We start from the raw sequence: 21,756 nt of genomic DNA, 5'->3' as shown, positions 1-21,756 counted from the left end.
TGTCTATATTATTATGGAGTCGTTTCCGCTATGAAGATAGCTTAATGCTGAACAGTTATTTAAAGCTTATGTGCCTGAGAGACTCTGATATCCCTGTCGATTATTTGCATCGCCTGTAGACACTCCTCATCTCTAAACTTTGGTGCCACAATCTGAATCGCGCAAGGCGCACCATCGGTTTCTTCTGGGATATCTATGTAACGTTAGTAAAACGCAACGAAGCCTTGAAAGTGGGAATACTTACAGTCTGGTTCGAAGGGGGTCGTGGCCTTGATAGCTTCGCCATCTGCAAGCTTGGAGGACGTGCCGAAAGGAACAATTCCAGCGGGAAACTGAAGCAATGTTAGTACAAGCTCTTTAGACCTCTGCACAAGTGACTCACATCCAAAACATTCCACATCAAAGTATACACTGGGTTTCCATATGTATCGTGCGGAACAGCCGTTGATGATGCTCCCGGTGCGAGAACAACGTCAAGTCCATTGTCGCGCCAAACCTCTTGCCAAGCCTTGGTATATTCCATCTTGACCTCATTCAAGCTGAACAGCTTATCGGCTATCTCGAGATCTGGACGAACGGGGAACTCTCCGTTAAAGAAAGGATGGACCAATCTGGCCACTGAAGCAACAAGTGGCTCACCACATTCTCGAGAAATGGCATCGGGATCAGGGCCGACCATTGTGAAGTACTGGAAGCCGATTCTTGCGCCTTGTCCTGCGTTGCGCTTGGGGGATGCTGGGATTCGAACGAGTTTATGACCTGCGCTTTCAAGGGCTGATGCAGCTTTTGCTAGAGAGCGCTTGACGGGTGGACTCAGAGGATAATCAGGGTCTTCGGCCATGACTCCGATAGTCAACTTCTTTTCCGTAGCACCGTTGACATCTCGCCATGGGATATCAGCGACAGAGGGGTCATAGTTCCAGGGTCTTTGACCCAAAGTGATCTTCATGAATAACTCCAGATCTTCTACAGAGCTAGCCATAGGACCAGCAACTGGTGCCACGCCAGGCATATGAAGCCGACGGAACGGGTATTCTGATTGTCCACCGAAAGGCACGCGTTCTGATGTTGGCTTGAAGCCGTAGATGCCGCAGCAGAGAGATGGGATGCGGATGGAGCCGGCGATATCACTGCCAACCCCGAGTGGTGAGCCTCTGAAACCGATAAGAGAACCTTCACCACCTGTGGAACCGCCTGCTGTTAGGGTGGTTCTGTGAGGGTTGAGAGTGCGACCAAAGATATTGTTCTCTGAGTCTGCCGTCTAGAAAGATGTGTTAGATATGGTTGAGAACTATATGCGTGTTACGTACCATCATTGTTTGGGGAAGATTGGTCTTGCAGTACAGAACTGCTCCTGCGTCGAGAAGTAGATCAACTAGCGCCGAGTTTGTGTCAGGGATAGGTTGTCGAAGGAATTCGATATATCCAACTGTAGCATGATGACCTTTGACGACAAATGAATCCTGAAAGGTTAACACCGATATCTCCACCCAGGTGATCTTTGCTCACCTTGAGACTGATGGGAAGTCCATGTAGAGGGCCTGCCAACTTGCCAGTCTCTTTCAACTGCTTATCAAGCTGTTTAGCTCTCTCAATACCCTCTTCGAAGAAAATCTCAGTCAAACAAGCTGTCTAGGAAATGTTAGTTATCGTGCGTGTTTAGTGAGTAGACGCGACAAACCAATTGTTGAGCTAGACTAGCGCGCTTAGAGAAGGCGACGACAACCTCCTCTGATGTAAATTCCTGGCTGTGTATCTTCCCAAGTAACTCAGAAGCAGTGAATCGCTCAGTAATGTCGATCTCCTTGGCAGAAAGCAGTCCAGAACGCTGAACGGCCTTGGACTCTATCAAGCGATCGCCTTCCTTTAGCGTTTCGAGCTGCTTTTCAGGAATCAGCCATTCTTTGGGGACAGCCTCAACCTGCTTCTCGCGATGGAGAGCGGCGAGAGCCTTCCAGCTGGTAGTTGCAGGCATAATGATAGCAGGATATGGAGAGTGATGAGTATGAGATAGGGAAAGATGACAGGTCCAAGATTGTTTATCAAGAAGGGATGAAAAGTGACAGATATGCGCGGTTTTGACTAGCCCCTTGGCGAAAAGAAATATCCGAGTCCAGAACCCTTCTACCGCCCCCGCACGAAACGTTTCATGGATGGGAAGAGTACGTGCCGACGACGCATTGGCACTACGAGACAGGACGACACCACTTTTGCGAAACTAAGGTGTGATCTAGCCGAAGCGCGTCCACATTCTCCTTTAGGGTAATAGATGCGCCCGGTAATCGGCCCACGATCGACGGGTTGCATTGCATGTACGAGCAACCCTGGCGATATCAAAGATAAATTGCGGTCCAGATTCCCGAAAAGTAGCTGCGATATTCCGAATATTACTATCATTTTTGTTCAAGATGCCATCCAAGACTATCCTTTCCGAAGCTAACGCTCATGTGCCCTCTCCTGGAAATGACTACGAACCTTCCTTACCTCGGATGCGGATGCCCCATCTTGAATTCATCTACCGCATCGTTGCCGAGATGGACGAAGGCGGGGTTGAAACTATTGAAGGTGTAGACAGTTCAGACAAGAGTCGGCTGTATCTTCCTATCCAGGGAGGAAGTGTGCATGGTCCCCAGATCAAGGGTGTGATCGTGCACAAGAGCGGCGCAGACTGGGCGGAGGTGCTCAATCCCAAAAAGGTAAATAATTTGGCCTTTATCATTGCCGTTATACTGACAGAGTATTATCTAGTCATTTACTAGGTTGAACGCCATGTACATGCTCAAGACAGATGATAACGTTCACATCCTTGTCAAAGCACAGGGTGTATACAGAACCGGTCCGGGGCTGCAAGATAAGCTCGGGGAGCAAGATACGGCGTCACAGGATGACGTAGAATATTTTACACACATCAGATTTGAGGCACCAGGGCACAGCGAATACGGATGGATGAATGGGGTTGTTGCTATCGGTGTCATGACTATGTGGCAGGGGAAGCCAGTTATTGATTGCTACCGGTTGACCAACTTTCCTGGTAAAGTCGCAGCAAATTTGTAATGAATAGATGAAATAAAGTTGATTCATGAAACTAGCTTGCTACCAAAATTTAAAATAGAGAAATAATTCCATTGAAACATCTCACGTATCAAAACATGCCCTAACTCCAAACAGAACCCATCGCTAAAACATGACACATCATCAAATTTCGGACCTCTTGGCGACCAATTTCCAGTATCTCGGTGCCAAAGATGTACGGATCTTCTTGCCCCAGATAATCATGGGAATGAAAAGACATCCAACAGCAAAGGCAATCATGCCAGATAGGATGTACATGTTGGACAGGCCCATCGTCTTCATCCAGGGAACAATGGCGAAGGGGATAGCGACTGAGACAGCGTTGCGCATAAAGGCGATTCCGATGAAGGCTTCGGCTGTGAGTTCGCGGTAGGTGTCGATGACGAGAGTAAAGGTGATGTCGCCATTTGCACCGAGCCCGAAAGCGAAGAAGGCTCCGCCGATAGAGGGATAAATCCAGTGCATGCCCTAAGAGTGTTAGCACGAAATAGTTGTATCGTGTATGGGTTTACTTACTCGGTCGGCAGTCACACCAAACATGATGATGCCACCAGCCATGAAAACCGTGGTAACCGCAAGAGGATAAAGTCTCATCTCGGGTTCAAAGAGACCTCCGTTTCTTCGCGCTAGCCGAACAATGGCCCAGTCGGCAAACGGTCCACCGTAGATACTTCCAAAGACATTGCCCACAAACGGACCAAGAGCCATGTATCCAACACCAGCAGTGGTGAACGAATAAGGAGGAGCAGAGAATACGATGGATGTGACTTGCATGAACACAACCAGCCAGCAAACTCCAGAGGCAAACTGCAGAGCTGTAAACATAACGTGGGGCAGGGTAATAACATGAAGAGGCATCATAAACAACTTGGGAAGAGACTCTGATGTCGTAGTGAGAAAACGAAGACGTTGACGCCATGTGTTCATAGGAATACTGCTGTCAATCTGTGTAGCGACACTGATGACCCTTTCCATCTTGGTCTTTTCATCGATGGTATCCTTGGATTCGGGACGTTCGGTAGATGCATCGTCGATGACATCAGCCTCGCCCAGAGTAATAGGGATGTACTTTGTCTCTTCAAAGCCAACGAGGAACATGACAGAGAGGATGCTCAGGCAGATAGCCAGACTGTAGTAGGACCATCGCCAGCCTTGATGGACAGCTTGAGTACCTGCTGCCATAGGGCAAAGGAAAGCGCCTACCATGACGGCGGTGAAGTAGAGTGCGTTTGCAGAACCTCGGCGATGGACAAAGAAGAGATCAGCGATCTGAGCAAAGTTAGTATGTGTATACAATAGTATGGAAAGAATATGTCTTACCGTCATCTGTACAGCAGTCTCATTAATAGCTCCAGCAAGACCAGTGATGATTTGTGTAATGATCAACTCCGCGTAGCTCTCCATCCTGGCACTCCACCAAGTGACACCCGCAAGAACCATACAAGACACGACATAAGTTGGTCGTCGTCCATACTTGATAGTAAAGGGAATAAAGAACAAACAGCCGAGTGCTAAGCCCGCTAGCTGTGCCGAGGAAGAATAAGTGAGCTGCGTTATGGTAACGCCCATATCAACAGTCATCTGCTGCCAGAACACAGTCTGGATGGAGATATTGGTGAAGGCAGCCACCGTAACGGCGATGGTGAAGCCGAAATTGAGACATTTGCGCCAAGATGACCAGTTCTAGAGTAGAACATGTTAATTTATTAATATGACAAGATTTGAGCGGGGAGATCTAACCAGCGGCTCATTGGGATCTGAGGAAGGTGTTGGCTGGAGCACGAAAGTTGACGCGTCGGTTGAGGCTTCTGCTGTGCTGAGTCAGTATTAAATTCATGATGATCGTCAAGTTGTAGGGGCAGCGCGTGTTGTTGTGGGAACGCACCAAGGATCAACCGAACCTCGCCGGGGATAACCACAGGGTCGGAAGATGCCATGTCGACAATGATGATGGCAATTCAAGGTGGATTCAAATAAGGAAACAGAGTGGTAGTCAATATAGAGATTTAAATTATGTTGAATTTGATGTGTGCTGCAGCTGCGCGAGGCGGGCTAGGTTATATATAACTTGACGTTGGAGGTTTTGGAATAATGGGATAGAGTGGGATACGAGTCAATCAAGTGCCGACAAGACGCCCAAAAGCAGGAGAGATCACCTAGGTAGTTTGATTACAGCCACACACGCGCATGTAATATTGTTGGTGTGTGTGCGTGCGTGCATGCATGAGAGTGCTTTCTTGGTGCACCGTAAGGCACGAGACAGACTTGATACATTCGCAGCCTGATGTTCGAGTCGCGTCCAGCTGATTGTGATACCTCAAACATAGGAGAAGGAAGAAGAAGCAGAGACAAGAGAGCCAACAAGAAGTGGTCTGTCCGCAGAAAATTAACTTTGGCTAGTGAGCACTAGAGAAGTAATCTACCGCTTGACCCTTGTCGGTACTTGTTGCAAAGACCCTGGTCTCTCGTGTTGCTCACTAGACTAACCCTGGCTAGACAAGTCACTCGCTTCGCTTGTCCTCTGCAAATCTCTGCTCTCCTCCCTCCAGTTGGTTTGTTCGTTACTCTCCACGTTTCGTCAGGGCCAAGCCACCCAACAGGACTCTACCTGGTGGGTGGCTGTGATAAGATGACATGAGGCAGAGACCTGAAGGAACTAAACTAGTTTGGGCAATTGGTTGCGCGGCGCCTCTTTCACCCCTTTTCGGTCTATATACTCTTGATACGCGCCCCCGCAACCAGCAAGTTCGCTTTACTTTTCCCACTCTCTCCCCTCTTTTTGGCTATATCCCTGAATTGCCGAGACGCGCGACCATCCGATCGATACCTATACAGAACCTACGATTACGAGTTTATTACTATTCTGGTCACTCGCTCGACCTATCTGGGTTCGAGCCCATTTCTTTTAGATCTCTCCCCCACAGATCTTGTACCCGGAGCTAGCTGTCCCAAGTCCCATCCTAGGGGGCTAAAGGAGCAGGGCCATAGGTTGGTCTGTTGTTGGTATCTCTACATAGAAAGAGACTTCCAACTTAAGTCATGGCCCGCTCGCGCGGCGGATGCCTGAATTGTAAAGCCCGGAAGCGAAAATGCGACCAAGGCCGTCCAGAGTGCCAGGCTTGCTCCCAAAGAGGCATGAGATGCCAGGGCTACTCTACGCCGTTGAGATGGGTCAACGGTGTTGCTTCTAGAGGCCGTTTTGCCGGTGCCTCCATCCCCGACGCGTCATTCGTTCCGCCTTCCACGCTACCTTATCCTCAGCAGCAGCAGCAGCAGCAGCAGCAGCTACAGCTACCCCAGTATCCTCCCAGTACTGCTGATAGCAATCCAGACATGTCGATGGACTCGGAGAATTCCCTCTCGACCGTGTCAAATCACAACCCCTCCAGCACGGAGTCGTCGGCGGCATTTTCGCCCAGAAGCGCGACTGGCGTGCCAGATCCATCGGATCGGATATTCAAGAGATGTCATTACTCCTCCTCCTCATTTAATGTTGCCGACCTCGGCAATCAAAACGGATAGTCACTAAAACTTGGTCTAGTTATGCAAAATGGGCTCAATCTCTTGTACACAACGGAAGCTAGTTCCTGGATCAAGCCCTTCTTTGAGGAGATGGCCCTCCAAAGTCCGGCCCTCGTCATGATCGCTGGCGCCATACAGGGCTACATGGATGATGGCATGTCGGTAAAGTCGATGGAGTACGTCGACTTGGCTCTGCAGACGTTTCGTCAAGAGCTTACCACCCGTTACGAAAAGTTCCACGTCGCGACCGTGTGTGCTGGGTTGCTCGTCTGCTCGTTATGTGTATGTCTACGATTTTTCACTCTTACATCTCACTCTTATCTGTCCTGTCCTGCTATTCCACTATACTCGATAGTACTTAAATCTTGGTGTATGCTTGCTAATTTGAGTACAGTTACTTCAGGCAAAAGAATGGACCATGTACCTCGAACTCATGGTCAACGTCTACGACTTGCGAAACAAGTTGAAAACCCCAGGTCAAATCCCCATTGACAATCTCTATCATCAGCACATCCTTGAAGTCTTGGGTGTCATGGACATGCCCTCCATGGTCATCGGCAGAGCCGGTCCACCCATTGGTGTCTGGAAGCTCCTCCGCCGTCTCCAAGATGATACACAAGACGGTCGGGCCGATGGCATCGAAGTCGTGTCAGGTGTCCCACGATCATTACTAGACATCTTCGCAGGACTCGTCGATAACGAACCAGAGTACACCGAAAGTCGCTTCTGGTCATGGCCCGGTGACATTGGTGAATCTCTACAAGTCCACTACTGGGATTCCTGGAAGTTAGCAGGTGTCCTCGAAGTCCGTCGTCGTCAGAGAATGAGTCGAAAAGCAAGAGGCATCCCCGAACGGGCCGATGACGCACCCAAGAACTACCCCAGCACAGAAATTGTAATGTGTCGTCTTATTGCATCAATAGATGCTCTCCTGAAAGCCTATGAAGAACCCCGTAACCAGCACTTGCTTGTGCATAACGGTTTGACGTATCCTGTCCTCAATGCTGGTCTGGAGGTTCCGCTGCTGAAGTTACACCCTACGTGGAAAAGGACGATGGATGATGCCAAAGAATCCTTCGCGACTGATACGGTTGACCTGCTCAAGGTTATGTTTGAGTTGATCGACGCGGCGTGGGAAGACGGGACGTCGACGTTTGACATTGAGAAGGTGGCGCGAGAAAGGAATATTGAACTTGCGATTTTTTAATCACTTATGGGAAAGCAGGCGTATGGGACTATGTAACAGTATACACTATTTATTATATGTTATGATATATGTCATTACTATCGTATCAATTCCGAACTAGTTCTTACTTATTTTTTCCCAATGAAAGAAGCAACCCGGTCGATAAGTGATTCGGTGTACTCTGTCTCGGGAGCACTGTAGTCAACTGTATAAAATGAAACAGACGCCTTTCCATTCTCGACAACATACGTCTCACCGGGCAGCGAGCAGTTGCCGTTGATGCAAGCATTCACACCCGCGGCATAAGGCTTAATGTTGGCCCACGTAAACGTTCCCTTCTTGGGATCAAGGACCGCTTCGTTAACGTGCGCGTTGCCTGTGAACCGTGTCTGCACGAACTCGGGATCATGGTCCTTTTCCGTCAGCACGGGGAGATTGACGTTGACACCGTAGCCGATGGGCAAGAGAGGACCGTTCTTGCCAGCAGTGGCGATGAAGTTCTCGACGAATTTGACAGAGGCTTGAGCAGCCCAAGTAGCCGGGTTGGTGCGGTTCTTGACGTCGAAGTAGGGGACTTCTTGGTTGCTTGCTGAGATTGCAATGGCGGGAAGTCCACGGTTTGTGGCAGCGTATCTGTGACCCTGTTAGTACCCACGCGTTTCAAGACAGGGGTTTTGATGAGAACTTACGCAGCGCCGGCGGTACCGGATAGAGTCCAAACGAAACCACCTAGGTTGGTACCATAATTGGGACCAGTTACCTAGATATGTCAGTGTCAAGGTCCAATTAACCAAATCAAGTTATACGAAAACATACCACAAGGTCGGGAACGCTAAAGTTGGCATATCGGGGGAGCACATAGTCGAGAGCAACAAATGTGCATGCCGCAGGGGTGCCATTGTAGTACCAAATTTGGCTATCCTTGGGATCACTTCCAACCTAACATAGCCTGTTAGTCTCGCCACATTTCAATCGTGTATCTTGTAGCCCTACTGATGGTGCACCCTTGGGAATGAGGTCATATTGAGAAGGACCAGTCAAATTGCCCTCGGCGGTGAAATCAGAGGTACCACCCTTGCCACTTTGCTTGGTGGCTGGTGCAACGAGCCAGACTGGTCAATGTCAGTTGTCTGTTTCCGATAATATGAGAGAGACTGGGTACCATTGTGGCCCTTTTCTTTGAAGAGACGGTACATCTCACGAAGGTTGCCAGAGCCGAATCCATCATCGTTATTGAGGAGGATATTGAGAGCCTGTGAGGAGGAGAACAGGGCTGCTCCGGTGAGGATAGTTGACAGACGCATCTTGACTCGACACCTTAATGGCCAGATGGAATTGAGCTTGTTGGGACATTCAAGAACGAGTCAATTGAGAAGTGACGATCTTTTTATCTATAACCAACACAGGCGGAGTACGGCAATGTCCGTTATCGCAACTGCCAAGACTTCAAAAGTTCCCTATTCCTTCGCTCTGTATCTCAAGCTCGCGTGCTCTCCTTCCAAACGTGGGCAAGGTCATGTTGGGATATCAGGTCTGGGGGAGATGGTTGGTGGATGATTCTGTTAGGGATATGATATGGTCTTATCGTCAACACCAGGAGATCTGACTACAAAGAGTTAGTGATATAACTCCACGCTACTGTTATCTCTTTATCGTTCTACAAAGCGGGGTTTTGGTTGTGATCGTCAGAGCTTACCCCGGCTACACGGCTCCAAAAGGACCAGTTAGCCTTGGGCATGGAATAAAGATAGTCCGTATCTTTATCTTTGGAGTTTGGATGAACTTTATTGCAATCTTTATTTTGCTAGTGCTTTGTTTATTTTATTTCCTTTCTTGTTTGGGTTGTTCTGTGGTCTAAATCCCGATGGTTGTTTCGTGATGGCTAGTTATGCCCCATCGGATGTGTTAGTGATTTGTCCATTGACACCATGTCCCGACGTTTCAACGTAGAAGAAATCGGAAAGAAATTATTCGAAATCTAGTATGATAATTGATGGACATCCCCTTATTTTTAGTGATATTCTAAGCTTTACTTGAAGAGAAATTGCCTATCACAGTCCTGTTGACAACTGACACTTTTTATCGCGTCGTTTACCCTAGACGAGATGACTCATCATGAAAATCTCCAGTTAGCAGCGGATATCAGTCTTCAAACTTTTCAATCATCACAAAATCACAGTAACGGACACATCTCACTGTCAAAATGGACGCAACTACGGCTTCAGGCCTCCCACCCAACGTGGTCATCTTCTCTCCCCAAAACTCTCCATCCGTCAAGTCGCTCCTTGAAGCAGGCCTTTTCACCCGCCTCGTTACCAGCGCAAGCACAACACCTGAGAAACTTGCCGCCCTCAAGAACCACGCTGAAGTGAAAGACGACTTCTGCTTGTTCCACCGAAACGCTATCCTTATTTTTGACGCGGGTGAGAACGCAGATGCACACCATGAGCACTTCCGAACTATCTGTCTGGCGCTGAAGGAGCTGGATATTGGATTGGACGTGGCTGGCTGCATAAACGATGCGACGGATTCTTTGGCAGCTGGATTTCAGCTTGACAAGGTGAATGACAAGTCAGCACTTGTCATTGATCTTATCGAGCAGGAGGAGGATAGTGATGAGGAGGAAGAGATGTTTGTTATGTGAGGATTTAGGGTGATGAAAGAATGGAGTGATTCACAACAGCAACTCCAAGCTATAAACAAGCTAGGTTGGATAGAAAAGACAGCTTCTTGCCTTATGGTCTAAAAATGAATGGACCGAGGCTGGTTCTTAAATTGACATGAACTGTCACTATTCGTATTTTGGCCTCTAATTTCTCACAGCCCCAGTTAGCGGCTAGTCTGCCAAGACAGCAGGATCTAAGACCTGTGAGCCTTGCAAAGAGCCCTGGCTGGGTCCCTACTACGCCTAAATAATAAGCGTCAACACAAGAAATAAGCAGCTCCAAACAAACCCCTCATCGACTCCAACAATACACAATCTCGCCTAGATGGAGGCGGCAGGGCTAGCGATAGGAATTGTAGGCATTGCTGGTCTTTTCAATACTTGTCTAGATTCATTGGCAAGGTTTCAATCCTACAAGTCTTCCAGCGCCGATTCTCATATTCTCGATACGCGGTTTCGTGCTGCTAGGTCACGATTCGAGCAATGGGGCGCCAGCGTGGGAATATCGCAGGGACTTCTTCTACCAGATCATTATTATGGGTTGAATGATGAAAACACAGCCAGTGTGATTCAGGACATTCTTCACATCATTGCCAAAACCATTTGTGAGGATGGCAACCCACAGCAGAATATGCATCAAAATGAGCGGTTCACCGGGATCCTGCAGTCGAGGCGAAAGAGGCTCAGATGGGCCCTGGGAGGCAAGGAAGATCGCACTGAACAGGTTGAAGTATTTGAAACATTGGTGCAACAGCTGCACAACCTGGTGTCAATCGACCACAACGGCCACAAGCATTCTGGAGATCACAAGGATGAGGGCTGGTCTGATGTACGACAAATCCTGCTCAACATGGAGCAAGGAATGAAAAGTAAGTCACTTTCCATATCGCAATTCTTAACCTAACAAAATGTAGATGAGATGCGACGTGATATCTACTCGTGGTTGGGGATACCCTCTTCCAATGACAAGTATCAAGACTCTTTGGACCAACGAGTCGAAAACACGTGCAGTTGGATCTTTGATCGACAAGAGTTTGAGAATTGGGTGTCTCCCGAAAACCCAACCTCTCCAGGTCTGCTCTGGATCACCGGCCCCGCAGGCTTCGGCAAAACAATCCTTTGCGCCCGCATCGTGCAGCATCTATCGAAAACCCTCGATTCACCTGTTTCTTACTTCTTCTTCACATCCGACCTCGGCACTCGCGATACTCCCTACCTAGCGTTACGATCCTGGATACACCAAGTCGCTGACCTACACGAAGATGCTTTCGAATGCGTCCGTCGCGCTTGGGAGGCATTCCCTACAGAAAAGGCCTCTCGGAGGAACTTGATTGATCTCTTTGCCGAAATCGTCGAAGCTGTACCTGGATGCACATTTATCGCTGATGGACTGGATGAATGCTCGCAGCTTGGGATTGACGACTCTTCGCTCTCTCGATTTATCTCTGATGTGTTACAGGCCGTCGCAAACAGTAACGCGAGAATCCTGTTCATTAGCCGAGACGAGCCAGAAATCAGAGAGGCTTTGGAGGAGAACGCACCAGAGATATTCACAGAGTACAGGATCACCCCAGACGACGTGCGATCCGACACCGCCGCTTTTTCGCAGTCCATCGTCGACAAGAAGTTATCCAACAAGAGCGAAGAGATAAGAACGACTATCTCAGAAGCAATGACGAAACGATGCGAAGGCCAATTCCTGTGGATTCGAATGCAAGAGGAAACACTCAGGAAAGGCATGAGTAAGAAACGGCTTCACGACGCTGTGGAGAATACACCTCCAGGTCTCGACCGTCTTTATGACCATAATTGGAAAAGAATCATGGAGATGTCTCAATGGGAGAAAGATCGGGTCTTTGCGCTGCTGCGTTGGGCTGCCTTTGCGAGGCGGGCTCTGTCAGTCTGGGAGATCACAGAAGCTGTCCTCATCACACAGTTCGAAGAACTAGACCCCGACGAGTACCCCGACGAAGTTGACAATGAGTACGTCAAGACAGAGATAGTCGGATTGTGCGGCCCTTTGTTGGAGGTGAAGGATATGTTTGTCCATATACCTCACTTTTCGGTACGCCAATACCTTGGACAGCATCTCCCACTACCAAGCTGGATTCAGCACAGCGGAAAGCTGCAGAGCTCTTACGAAGCATACCACCACACAGTTATTGCGAAGGCCTGTCTGCAGTATTTCAACCAGCCTCAAGTTTGGCATGAGGAATACAACCCGAACATCACTGGCAGAAGTCTTCGTTGGTACGCTACTGGAATATGGGTCAAGCATATGAAGGACGCCTCGTCGGATGACTCAGTTTGGGAACTTGCCACAGATCTGCTGAGAGAGGAGAACCCGCTATGGAAGCCATTTTCCGAGTATGTGGCCTCAGCCATGAATGCGAACGCCAAGAAAGAAGGAGAGACAGAATATCACCGACCATGCAACCCCCTTGAGTATGCCTTGAATTACGGGTGGAACGACATGGCCAATTACCTCATAAACGAGACTAATGCGAACAGACCGAGCTCTTGTGGAAGAGCTCCTCTGATCGAAGCTTGCAAAGCCAACATGCCTGAAACGGTAGAGAAACTCCTCCAATGCGGAGCCGACGTGGGAGCTACATGGCCAGACACACATACTTGTCTGCACTTGGCAGTTTGGAACGAGTTTGATGAAATAGTCAAGATATTACTGAGCCATGGAGCGGACCCTTCGGCACAAGATGATTCTGGAAGAACGCCGCTTCATGTAGCTTCAGTCAAAGGAAACTTGAGGTGTTGCGACTACTTGATCAAAGGCGGTGCAGATCTGACGAAAAAGGAATATCAGGGAATGAATGCCGTGCATATGGCGTGTTGTAAAACCGGCAACAGTGAAGTGGCCAGATTGATACTGCAAAGTGGACCTGATAGCATGACAGTCGAACAGTCCTCCGCGGGCCCTCCGCTGCATTTCGTCTGTCGTACCGGCGATACCGAGATGGCTAAAGTCTTGATCGATCATGGCTGCGCCCCATCATTTACTGTTGTCAAACCCAATGGTGGTACAGCGGTCATGTTGGCTGCTGTCCAAGGTCACATAGACCTGGTCAAGTTACTTCTAGACCATGGAGCAGATACTACGCTATCGACTGTGACAAAGGACGGGGGATTGACACTGCTACATCTAGCATGTATGATGGAAGATTCAGAAGATTTGATGAAAGCCATACTTCGTCCAGGTATTGAAGATTCGATGTTCATGGTGGATAGCGAAGGGCGTACTCCGCTACACTTTGCATCATATCATGGAAGGGCGAACGCGGTCAATTCAATTCTTGATTACAAACACGACAATATACGAACTATGCTCGATGCAAAGACTACGAAACTTCACACTCCATTATGGCGAGCAGCAAGGAAGGGCCATACCGAAGTTGCAACAGTTCTGTTGGACCATGGGGCTGCCGAAACTCTTACCATGGCCGACACGGATGGAAAGACTGCGTTGTGGATTGCATCACGGCATGGTAATACCAGCACTGTTGAGAAACTACTGAGTAGAGGAGCTGCAGAAACAATTGCCGTGGCTTCCGTTGACGGGGATACACCGTTGTGGGTAGCCGCCAACTACGGTCATGTGGATATCGTCAAGCTATTACTTGAGCATGGTGCCGAATCTACAATGGCGGTTGTTGATGTAAATGGAGAGACACCTTTATACGCTGCCTCACGCAGGGGCCATCTAGAGATAGTCAAATTACTTCTCAGTCACGGAGCCGAGTCAACCATTGAATCTATCGATGTCCATCACGAGACAGCGCTCTACGCTGCCGCAGATACAGGCCAAGTGGAAATCGTCAGAGAACTACTGGCTCACGGTGCCAAGTCCACTGTTACAACCATGACTGCATTTGGCAACAGCCCATTATATGCTGCATGTAGAAGTGGGGAGCTTGATATTGTCAAGCAACTACTCGATCATGGCGCCGAGGCAACCGTTACCGTTGCGAACGACAAGGGTAACACGCCACTTCATGAAGCGTTATACAAAGGTCATGTTGAGATGATCAATCTGTTATTCGAGCATGGAGCCGAATCGACCATTAGAGCATTGGATAAGGATGGCGACTGTCCGTTGTATATGGCAGCGGCGAGAGGAGATATTGGGCCCGTTGACAAACTGCTCGAACACGGAGCTGAGTCGGATATTGCGACTTTGACGGCTGACAATAGATCAACAATCTTTGCCGCAGCCGAAAGTGGTAGTTTGGAGGTGTTTCAGAGATTGCTTGAGTATCCCGAAGCTGAGTCGACTCTAATGCTCGTGGACGACTACAACAAGAGTATTCTTTTTGCCGCGTCAAAGGGAGGCAGCGCCGGGATCGTAAAAGAGCTTCTTGATCGTGGGGTGGAGAAATACATAGATCTCCCGTCGAATTGCGGAGACACACCTTTGTCTGCTGCAGCCCATCACGACCATGTCGAAGTCGTCACGCTTCTACTATCGGTCCCCGAAGTCTCCATCAACCATGCCAATAATTATGGCGTTACGCCACTATTCTCCGCTGCTCGCTTCGGTTACGTCGAAATGGTAAACATCCTACTATCAAGTCCAGATATCGAACTGGACTGTCAGAACTGGAAGTTCCTCACACCTCTACACGCAGCAGTAGCCAACGGCCACGTCGAGATAGCAAAGCTCCTGATTGAAAGCGGCGCCAGCATCGTAGCCTGGCCAATTATAGGTCAGAACTTGCTATGGTGGGCAGGACGTACGGGAAAGCACGAAATGGTAGAGCTACTTCAGTCAATTGGACTGACTGAAGACTCTCTTGGCCCTTTCAGATATTTTCACAGAGAAGCTCCACCAGACGATGCTCCGACTGTTGTCTGCGATGTCGAGCTTGGGTACTGTGATGTTTGCACCCTGAGTGTTGAGAATGACAAGGGATATGGCTGTAACAAGTGCTGGAGTGAGTATTGGGACGAGATTCTGATTTGTTCAGAGTGCTTTGATAGAAAGTACGATATATGCATAAACGAACATACGTTGATTCCGAGAGATAAGCTAGACTATTGAATAGATTATATCATCTCATCCAATAGCTTTGCTGTGCTGGAGTCTGGAAGATATGTTTCCGGTCGTGGAGCCGGGTGCGGGACTTTTCAGCTACGCCAAGCTTGCCCAATGTCCACTTACCAATACATCTGAGACACAAACACCGTCTTCAGAACAGGCTGTACAGGCTAAAGCGTACGGCTGGCGTTTAGTGTCGACTCCAATAGGTTCTCATCCAATAGCGCAATGTATCATTGCTGATCAGCGAGTTCTCATCCACTAACCAAACCTTCTTGCATATGCCGTCCCAGCCACCTACGGCATGATCGGAAGCTCAGCCTCGACTTTCATCTTGCTTTCTTTTGACTACAAAGATAACAGATCTTTCAACCTCAACAATCTGTTCCGTAGCTAAACAAGATGGTTTCCAAAACTGAACTCCCAAAGCAATCAAAAGGTATGTACTATCCTTGCGGGGACATATGGGCTTCAACCACTGACTGGTCTTGGCAGTATGGGCTACTCTGGTGACAAACACCGATTATCTCAAAGGTGTCTTGACGCTCAACTACCGTCTGCGTTGTGTCAAGTCAAGATACCCTTTACTGGTTCTGTACACCAATGCACTCTCTGAGGAAGGTCTTGACATTCTCAAGAAACGAGACATTAGAACACTGGAAGTGGAACGCATATCGCCAACCACCTCACGAGACTACCTTGAAGATTCGCGGTTCACTGAATGCTGGACCAAGCTGATCGCCTTCTCGCTTACCGATTTCTCACGAATCGTTCTTTTGGATTCTGACATGTTGCCGCTCCACAACATGGATGAGCTGATGGACATTGAGCTTGATGCTCCCCCTGATGAAACTGAAGCTATGACTGAGAGAAACAGACTCTTTGCTGCTTCTCATGCGTGCACTTGCAATCCACTCCGAAAAGCGCATTATCCACCAAACTGGATACCAGCGAACTGTTCGTTCACATCTCAGCACGACAAGCCCGATGTTGCTCAGACCCACGGAGCTAGTCTATCCACAGGTTTAGGTAAACTAAACAGTGGACTTCTCGTCATCAATCCATCCAAGAATCTCTTCGATCAGATTCTCGCCAAGATGGATGACCCGAGCTGCTCAGAATACAAGTTTCCTGACCAAGATCTTCTCGCAGACGTTTTCAAGGATCGTTGGGTGGCTTTACCGTACATCTACAACGCTTTGAAGACCATGCGTAACCCTAGTGTTCATGGAGCAATCTGGCGTGATGGTCGGGTGAAGAATGTTCACTACATTCTGAGTCCCAAGCCTTGGGATGAGTTGGGAGCTGATGGTTCGTGGGCTGGTGGGCAGGAAACTCACAAGTGGTGGCATGATGCCTACAAGTCGATGCTTGCAGAGGAAAAGGTTTTGGGTTTATAGCAACTTGAATTTGACTGTGAAAGGATCTATAGAGTCTCTCGTATTATAGTAAAGGCTTCTTAGCCTAGACCATATCACGTCGTCTCTTTTATTCATCGGCGAGACATTTAGCTGTTCCTTTTTCATTCCAAAAGAACAAAAAGAAATTATCTTGCTCAGGATTTCTTATCGCCAGAGGTGTTTCTCACATGATCCGAGATTTTCCAAGCTCAACACTGAAGTTGTATTGTTATCTACACAACCTTGATCGACGTTCGGCGAGAGGAGTCACAGTCTTTGAGTTCAGTTGCTGCGAAGGCTTGACCTATAAAGTGAAACTTGATAAACCTTTGAGTCACGGCCGAACTCTTTGACAGCCCTAACAATTCGTTCAAGTCCCTCAAGTAGATACGTCCTTTCATGAGCAAAGACGATGCGATACCAGCCAGACACATCCGTCCCAAAGTCACCACCAGAAGCCACAAAGATTCTTTCCTTCAACAAGACCTCCGTCATCTTTTCCTCCATGTTCCTCAGAGCAGCTCCGATGTCATCTTGTTTCATTACCGAGTTGTCTATCAATGTCCGATTTGGGGCAAACAAATCAGCCCATACAAACAGTCCCGCGTTTGATCCTTCTTTGTAGGGAATATCATGGTTGGCCAAGAACTCAGTTACTATCTTGTAGTTCTCTGCCAACCGCAGCCGGTTTGTTTTAATGAAGCTTTCGAGAAATGCATCATCCGAGAGGATGCTCGTAGCAGCAAGGTCAGACAGCGATGAAGGGCCGGAGAAATCGGAGTTTGCTACACAGGCACGCATGAAGGCCTCGTTGCGAGTGATCAAGCAGCCAATTCTTATGCCGTTTGCACCAAAATCCTGAAGTTGTGTCAGATTCTTCCAATGTTTGTTTTGGCTTTGCTGCAAACCTTGCTCATTCCCCATAGAGCATGGACAAGGTTCACGTCGATCAACCCATCTGTGTCAATTGAGAGAACTGACGTGAACCCAGGTGCTTCGGGAACGTTTTCGTTTTTCCAAACTGACAAGGAGTAGATTTCGTCGCTAAGGAGGTGGAGATTGTGCTTTTGGCAGAGTCTCATGTATGCTTGTAAGACTTTGGGGGTGTAACAACGACCTGTGATGAAGTCAGAAAATATTCGATTTTTTTGTCAGACTGTCTTGACCTAGAGGGTTATGTGGGTTGCATAGGAGCAAGACCTTGACACGAATTCCCTGGTCTTGCGCGTCGGTGAGAGTCTTCTCGTAGAGCTCTACAGCCTCAATACTGAACGGATCTACATCTCCAAAAGATACGCCGATAATTTTCGCCCTGTTGCTCGGTAAGAAACTTGGACTATCAAGGAATTGGCGACTTACTGAGCTCGATAGCCAAAGTCGATTGGAAAGTTCCCGTAATGAGGCCTGCCAAGTAAAACACCATCACCTTTATCGCAGAGCGAGAAGGCGCCGAGTTCAATCGCCCGGCCTACACCCGAAGTTACAATAAGCTGGTCTTTAGTCACGGCTTCGTGCGGATTGAAGTTCCGACTGATAAACCGCGCAAGGACATCTCGTAGGTGATGGGAGCCAGAGAAGCCGTCTCCGCAAGTAAGTGAGTGGCTGGTGATAGTGAGCTTGAAGCAATTAGCATCTATACAATATTAATTAGACGGTATTGTTACATTTTGTGTCATATGTTGAATCAACTCTTTATGCATGAGAGTCTGTTGACTGTTAGCAGGTAGACTGTCCTGGTTCTATCATGTTCATAGCTACATTCTCGGCGATACCGAGACTAACGTAACCACAGCTGTTCGTCTCGGGGTGCCATAAGTCGTTTAGTATATCCAGTAGAGATTGTCTGTAGGCAGGTGAAGCGAACAACTCGCCTCTGGTAGAAAGGTTCGCGTGTGACGGCGTCATTATCACTTAGTGAGTGTCTTATTACGGTGCGTCTCTTTGCAGTCCCTGTTCCATAAAGGATTGCGGGGGGGTTTAAATATCACTGGCTTCATCAAAGGAGCAGAAGGATTGGTATGATTGCGTAGACTGTGCCGCCAAGCTTGTTGTCACATGAAGGGCGCAGAAAATGACATCACCGTGTACATATGTTAGCTATCTAACTGATTGCTATTGGTGTTGTTTTCATTGTGGTAATTGATTGTCTGCCATGTGATCATTCTTTGATAGAAGAGCAATGTGTAGCTCCATGTTTCATGTAGAATACATCTACCAGTCTTCTCCTGGAGCCCATTCAAACCACCTATACGACTTATTATAACGAAACTCAAATCCGATCTTCCTGAAGTCCCTGCCCAGGATTTGTCCCACATACCCGTCTTCATCCTCCATCCACTTGTCTCGCCCCCATTCCTCATCAGATTCATCATCGCCGCGAAACCTGCATAGACCAAAATCTATCATGAAAACCTGATATTTGTTTGGCCTGGGAACAGCCATGAAGTTTTCAAGCCGGACGTCTTTGTTGAGAATGTTGTGGTCGCCAAGGATATCAACTATCTTGATAGCTTGATCGAAGATATCTTGCCATGCCACAGCAGCTGCCCTATGGATCATGTCTCTGAGGGTGAAACCACGAAGATACTCCAAAATGATTCCCTTTTGTTGGTAGAGCTCGCGTTGTTGTTCAGTGAGAGCCACATTGGGGGGTGACATGTCGAAGGTGACAGTGCCCAAAAGACGAGGAATACAAATTCCTTGGTATGATGCGAGACGAAGATATGTTGCCACTTCATCTTTATAGAGGTTTTGTAGTTGATGAACAACATCGGCCTCCTCTTCAGCTGCGTCCCAGTCGTCCTCGGTTTCCCGTTTGTAATTCGGTATTGTTCGTAAATTTTCCAAAAGTTTCTCCACCTTTCCAGATTTTATGCCTTCCGTGAAGTTGTTCTCGAGATCTTCGGACCATGGTTCGACCCAGCTATCTTCGCGAAGCTGCTCCGCAGATCTCCGATCAAACATTTTGAGAAAATAAATGTTACCCTCCGTCTTGTCCAGGAGGTCTGACACTTCCTCCACCACTGATCCGCTGGATAATGTATATGGGAGCTGTTGTCGTATTATCCTCAGTTGTATGGTCGTCTGCTGATCGCTGGAAGCGGGATTGAGGTTGGCATCCAAGGTGAGGATCTTTCCCACAGGGTAAAGGACGTCGGTCATGTTCGATATCCATGGTTTTGACTTCCCCATCGTGATGAAGTGCAAGTGTTGGGTTTTCGAACTTGATTGTTTTGTGTTTGGTGAGTTGTGGTAAGAAGAGAATGCGAGTGGTGCGCGTGTCCTGTCTCTGCTTTCAGCTGTAAGAATTCTTTTCGCGAGGGAGTGTCCTACCATATTAATATAGTGGAAGGAGTAAAAAGTTTATGCTGCGTGCACAACTCAAAGACTGCCGTTTGAGTCACCGGCGTGTTACTTCAACTAGGCAGCTGAGAAGCCCAGCCACAATGGCGTAACCTTATCAATGATTTGGTGACAATAAGTTTACGCTTTGAGCCCTAACTTAAGCTGCAGAGCGAGAGAAATCGGTATTAGACTTCATAAATCATGTGACACCATCAAGTGATTCATTAAGCTTTCAACATAAACAAATCAATTTGGCCCTGTAGTTTAAAGAAACACGTAAATTGATAGGGCTTGATGTTTTGTTGAAAGTCAAACAAATGTCAAGGCTTATCCGTTCGTTGCACAAGAGTGTTATTTGATAGGCATATCTTCATCAAGTGCTCTACCCATGGATTAGATCCAGTGCTTTCTCTCTGTTGAACGGGAAGGGTATCACGTGGTCAAGACATAAAGAATATATCAAACTGATGACAACTGGTACTTGACAACCATGTTCGGCAACGACGACAAGTACTGGGTCAAGTTGATAGAGGTTCGTGTCAAGGGTAGTAGATGAGAAAAGGGATACGATGAAGAGCCTGACTATGAGGAGGTTGTGGCGGATATCCAGTCATGGTGGGCTACTCAGTAGGCAGTCTCTACCTACCTGCTCTAGCAGAGCAGCTTTCCCCAGGTCGATGTTGATAGATAACAGACTATGGCGTCACAGGTCTATTTATCTATATCTAGACTGCAATCAGACTGTGATTAAGAGTCTATCAATAATAAAAAGCACGGGTGTGTACCTAAAAGACCATAAAGAGCACAAATGCATGCCTAAGTGATCATAAAGAAGCCTTCAACTTCCACATGTTTGTACCAAAGAATCCTCGAATCTCACTTATCGAAGGTCTGAGTGCCCCCTTTGGCGAAGCAAAATCACATTGTAACGAATCGTGAGTGAAAAGAATTCTTTGGAAGTTTATGATAACGATTGAGTGATGCATGACATGACAATTGATAGACTGGATCGGGCTGGGATAATAGATACCCCGGCCCGGCCTGTAATGCCGAGTCAACAGCCGGATGCCCTTACGGCACCCGGCCTAACTGGCCTAACCGGCCTAATTGACAGGCCAGTCTTCCACACAATACCTTGGTGCACGTACGCGTGAACTACAGTATCATTGGGATACATAAATAACATTAAATTGTATTTCATCTCCATATTGTGCATTGGGACTGTGCAACATTCTCTCCTTCGCCATCTTTAATTGAGTATCTCAATCGTTATTGTTGAGATATAGGTCTCAATTGCCACTAGGATTTCAGTCCTTTTTGCTTTTATTAGTTACTATAAACTTCCAAAGAATTCTTTTCGCTCACGATTCGTTACAATGTGCTTTTTCTTCGCCAAAGGGGGCACGCAAACCTTCGATGTCCAAGTGAGATGAAACCGGCTACTTATAGCCATATCTACTTCCTAAATCTTAGGATACAAAAACAAATAGCCTAAAGACTACAGCTTTAGTCGCAT

The 21,756-nt window shown here is 47.8% G+C and overlaps 9 protein-coding genes across 9 annotated transcripts, besides 1 other annotated feature; 4 read left to right on the top strand and 5 right to left on the bottom strand.

The window, feature by feature from the left end:
- Positions 1-59: 59 nt before the first annotated feature.
- FPSE_08067 (uncharacterized protein) lies at positions 60-1,975 on the bottom strand (the record flags this gene model as incomplete). Its single annotated transcript, XM_009261185.1, has 6 exons — positions 60-193; positions 245-332; positions 383-1,261; positions 1,311-1,463; positions 1,510-1,632; positions 1,682-1,975. 6 exons carry the CDS (start codon positions 1,973-1,975, stop codon positions 60-62), a joined length of 1,671 nt encoding a protein of 556 aa, XP_009259460.1.
- A 433-nt stretch (positions 1,976-2,408) lies between these two features.
- On the top strand, positions 2,409-3,054 carry FPSE_08066 (uncharacterized protein; the record flags this gene model as incomplete). The annotated part of the gene is made up of 2 exons (XM_009261184.1): positions 2,409-2,696; positions 2,749-3,054. The coding sequence occupies 2 exons, from the start codon at positions 2,409-2,411 to the stop codon at positions 3,052-3,054; spliced, it is 594 nt and encodes a 197-aa protein (XP_009259459.1).
- Positions 3,055-3,195: 141 nt separating this feature from the next.
- FPSE_08065 (uncharacterized protein) lies at positions 3,196-5,009 on the bottom strand (the record flags this gene model as incomplete). Its single annotated transcript, XM_009261183.1, has 5 exons — positions 3,196-3,540; positions 3,589-4,341; positions 4,393-4,755; positions 4,813-4,883; positions 4,958-5,009. The coding sequence occupies 5 exons, from the start codon at positions 5,007-5,009 to the stop codon at positions 3,196-3,198; spliced, it is 1,584 nt and encodes a 527-aa protein (XP_009259458.1).
- Positions 5,010-6,111: 1,102 nt separating this feature from the next.
- FPSE_08064 (uncharacterized protein) lies at positions 6,112-7,801 on the top strand (the record flags this gene model as incomplete). The annotated part of the gene is made up of 3 exons (XM_009261182.1): positions 6,112-6,538; positions 6,614-6,876; positions 6,989-7,801. 3 exons carry the CDS (start codon positions 6,112-6,114, stop codon positions 7,799-7,801), a joined length of 1,503 nt encoding a protein of 500 aa, XP_009259457.1.
- Positions 6,331-6,358: a microsatellite.
- A 107-nt stretch (positions 7,802-7,908) lies between the features above and the next one.
- On the bottom strand, positions 7,909-9,084 carry FPSE_08063 (uncharacterized protein; the record flags this gene model as incomplete). The annotated part of the gene is made up of 5 exons (XM_009261181.1): positions 7,909-8,413; positions 8,470-8,540; positions 8,597-8,719; positions 8,774-8,892; positions 8,943-9,084. 5 exons carry the CDS (start codon positions 9,082-9,084, stop codon positions 7,909-7,911), a joined length of 960 nt encoding a protein of 319 aa, XP_009259456.1.
- An 899-nt stretch (positions 9,085-9,983) lies between these two features.
- Positions 9,984-16,895, top strand: FPSE_08062 (uncharacterized protein; the record flags this gene model as incomplete). Its single annotated transcript, XM_009261180.1, has 4 exons — positions 9,984-10,420; positions 10,848-11,314; positions 11,360-15,391; positions 15,991-16,895. The coding sequence occupies 4 exons, from the start codon at positions 9,984-9,986 to the stop codon at positions 16,893-16,895; spliced, it is 5,841 nt and encodes a 1,946-aa protein (XP_009259455.1).
- A 282-nt stretch (positions 16,896-17,177) lies between these two features.
- On the bottom strand, positions 17,178-18,800 carry FPSE_08061 (uncharacterized protein; the record flags this gene model as incomplete). The annotated part of the gene is made up of 6 exons (XM_009261179.1): positions 17,178-17,753; positions 17,804-18,012; positions 18,062-18,207; positions 18,255-18,511; positions 18,560-18,601; positions 18,654-18,800. 6 exons carry the CDS (start codon positions 18,798-18,800, stop codon positions 17,178-17,180), a joined length of 1,377 nt encoding a protein of 458 aa, XP_009259454.1.
- A 306-nt stretch (positions 18,801-19,106) lies between these two features.
- FPSE_08060 (uncharacterized protein) lies at positions 19,107-20,057 on the bottom strand (the record flags this gene model as incomplete). The annotated part of the gene is made up of 1 exon (XM_009261178.1): positions 19,107-20,057. One exon carries the CDS (start codon positions 20,055-20,057, stop codon positions 19,107-19,109), a length of 951 nt encoding a protein of 316 aa, XP_009259453.1.
- Positions 20,058-20,730: 673 nt separating this feature from the next.
- FPSE_08059 (uncharacterized protein) lies at positions 20,731-21,394 on the top strand (the record flags this gene model as incomplete). The annotated part of the gene is made up of 3 exons (XM_009261177.1): positions 20,731-20,772; positions 21,042-21,175; positions 21,244-21,394. The coding sequence occupies 3 exons, from the start codon at positions 20,731-20,733 to the stop codon at positions 21,392-21,394; spliced, it is 327 nt and encodes a 108-aa protein (XP_009259452.1).
- Positions 21,395-21,756: the final 362 nt, after the last annotated feature.

The sequence above is a fragment of the Fusarium pseudograminearum genome, chromosome 4, assembly GCF_000303195.2.
Source record: "Fusarium pseudograminearum CS3096 chromosome 4, whole genome shotgun sequence".
Classification (NCBI taxonomy): domain Eukaryota; kingdom Fungi; phylum Ascomycota; class Sordariomycetes; order Hypocreales; family Nectriaceae; genus Fusarium; species Fusarium pseudograminearum.
This window is presented reverse-complemented; position numbering and strand designations above follow the sequence as displayed.